General features: G+C 49.7%; 1 protein-coding gene across 1 annotated transcript in view; it reads right to left on the bottom strand.

The window, feature by feature from the left end:
- Positions 1-2500, bottom strand: part of LOC143289627 (adenosine deaminase-like) — a 15608-nt gene that overhangs the window by 5409 nt on the left and 7699 nt on the right. The window contains exons 5-6 of the mRNA XM_076598671.1: positions 1216-1338; positions 62-321 (exon numbers count right to left, since the gene is read on the bottom strand). Of these exons, the coding sequence (XP_076454786.1) occupies positions 62-321; positions 1216-1338 (383 nt within the window). The remainder of the gene's footprint in view (positions 1-61; positions 322-1215; positions 1339-2500) is intronic.

Below are 2500 nucleotides of genomic sequence, written 5' to 3'. Positions count from 1 at the left end.
GAGTAGTGCAGTGCAGTGCAGTGCAGTGCAGTGCAGCGTTGCCCCCCAACCCAAGTCTTACCAGGGATGTGACGGATGCAGCACAGGATGGTGTTGACCTTCACCCCGTAGCGCCGCTCCCCTTCCTGCAGCGCCTGGTTGACGGAGCGCACCACGTCGCGCGGGGTGTATCCGCCGCCACTGTCCCTGGCGTAGGTGCGCACGTGCAACGAGTTGCTGAGGAAGTGGGGCGAGTAGCGCAGCTCGGCGTAACACACGCCCTGCCTGGCCGCATCCTCACAGAACTCCAGAGCGATACGGTGGACCCCTTCATGGTACCCGCTGAAAGAGAGATGAGTTTTTGTTGTTGTTGTTGTTCTTGTTGTTTTGGTTTTGTTGGGGGGACCGGGTGGGCCCGTTTGGGTTGGGTGGGTGGGTGGGTGGTGGTGGTGGATAGGGTAAATAACGCCATCACCACTATAACCAACCCACCACCACTACCACCAACCCACCACCACTAGTATAATCACCAACATTACCACCACCACTACCACCACTACAACCACCACCACCACTGTAAACACCACCACCACCACTACAACCAACCCACCACCACTAGTATAATCACCAACACTACCACCACCACTACAACCACCACCACCACCACCACCACCACTACAACCACCACCACCACTACAACCACCACCACCACCACCACCACTACAACCACCACCACCACTACAACCACCACCATCACCACCACTACACCCAACCCACCACCATCACTACAACCACCATCACCACCACCACCACCACTACAATCACCACCACCACTACAACCACCACCACCACCATCACCACCACCACTACAACCACGACCATCACCATCACCACCACAACTACAACCTGACCACCACCACAACTACCACCAATACAACCAACTCACCACCACAACCACCACCATCACCACCAATACAACCAACCCACCACCACACCAACAACCACCAATACAACCTAACGCACCCCATCCTACCCCACACCCACCCACCCACACAAAAGACAGACTCACGCAAACGACGGGGCAAAGATGAAGATGCACCACACCACCACAATTACCCCCCCACCCTCCCACCACCACAATTAACCATCCCCCACCACCAATACAACCAACGCACCCCACACTACTACCCTACCCTACCCTACCCCAACCCACCCTCACACAAGAGACGGACTCACGCGAACGACGGGGCAAAGATGAAGAAGTTTTCAAGAGCTGACGTGAGGTCATCTGCCTTATAGACACACACCTGCTTCTTCAGGTCCTCCACATTCTTCACGGGCAGCTCCAGGTCCTGCTTCCTGTCGTCGAACACACACCCGTGCACCCCATACCCCCTTGGTTATAATGAACACCCCCCACCACCACACCATTTGTTTGCAATAAACACTCTCTACGACCGTTCCTTGTTGACAATACACACTCCCCGTCACCACCTCTTCTTTGCAATAAGCACTCCCCACCCCATCCATTCTTTACAAAAAAAAACCCACACTCCTCACCCCTTCCATTCTTTATAAAAATTAAAAAAAAAACAAATTAAAAAAAAAAACCACACTCCTTACCCCATCCATTCTTTACAAAAAAAAACCCACACTCCTCACCGCATCCATTCTTTACAAAAAAACAACAAAAAACACACTCCTCACCCCATCCACTCTTTACAAAAAAAACAACAACAACAAAAAAACCCAACACACTCCTCACCCCACCCATTCTTTACAAAAAAAAAACACCCCTCACCCCATCCACTCTTTACAACAACAACAACAACAAAAAACACACCCCTCACCCCATCTATTCTTTAAAAAAAAATTTTAAAAACAAAAACACTCCTCACCCCATCCATTCTTTACAAAAAAAACCCCAACAAAAAACAAAAAACAAAACACACACACAAAAAAAAAAAAAAAAAAAAAAAACCCACACCCCTCACCCCATCCATTCTTTGCAACAAACACTCCCCATCCCTTCTTTAGAATAAACACTCATCATTCGTTTCCTGTGTCATTCACTGAATCAGATTTCAGACGCACACGCATACACACTCAGACAGACGTAACATTTTACGTGTATGACCGTTTTTATTTATTTACCCTGCCATGTAGGCAGCCATACTCCGTTTTCGGGGTTGTGCATGCTGGGTATATATTCTTGTTTCCATAACCCACCGAATGCTGACATGGATTACAGGATCTTTAACGTGCGTATTTGATCTTCTGCGTGCGCATACACACGAAGATGGTTCAGGCACTAGCAGGTCTGCACATATGTTGACCTGAGAGATCCGAAAAATCTCCACCCTTTACCCACCAGGTTCACCGAGATTCGAACCCAGGACCCTCAGATTGAAAGTCCAGCACTTGAACCATTCGGCTATTGCACCCGAGCTTCTAAACATTCCTCTGAAGACACTGTCACCACCCCGTTGGTGTGCATGGGACAGTCACAAGCGGCGCTGCT

The sequence above is a fragment of the Babylonia areolata genome, chromosome 14 (genome assembly GCF_041734735.1).
Source record: "Babylonia areolata isolate BAREFJ2019XMU chromosome 14, ASM4173473v1, whole genome shotgun sequence".
Lineage (NCBI taxonomy): Eukaryota > Metazoa > Mollusca > Gastropoda > Neogastropoda > Buccinidae > Babylonia > Babylonia areolata.
Note: the sequence above shows the minus strand (reverse complement) of the source record. Positions and strands in the feature narration are given on the sequence as shown.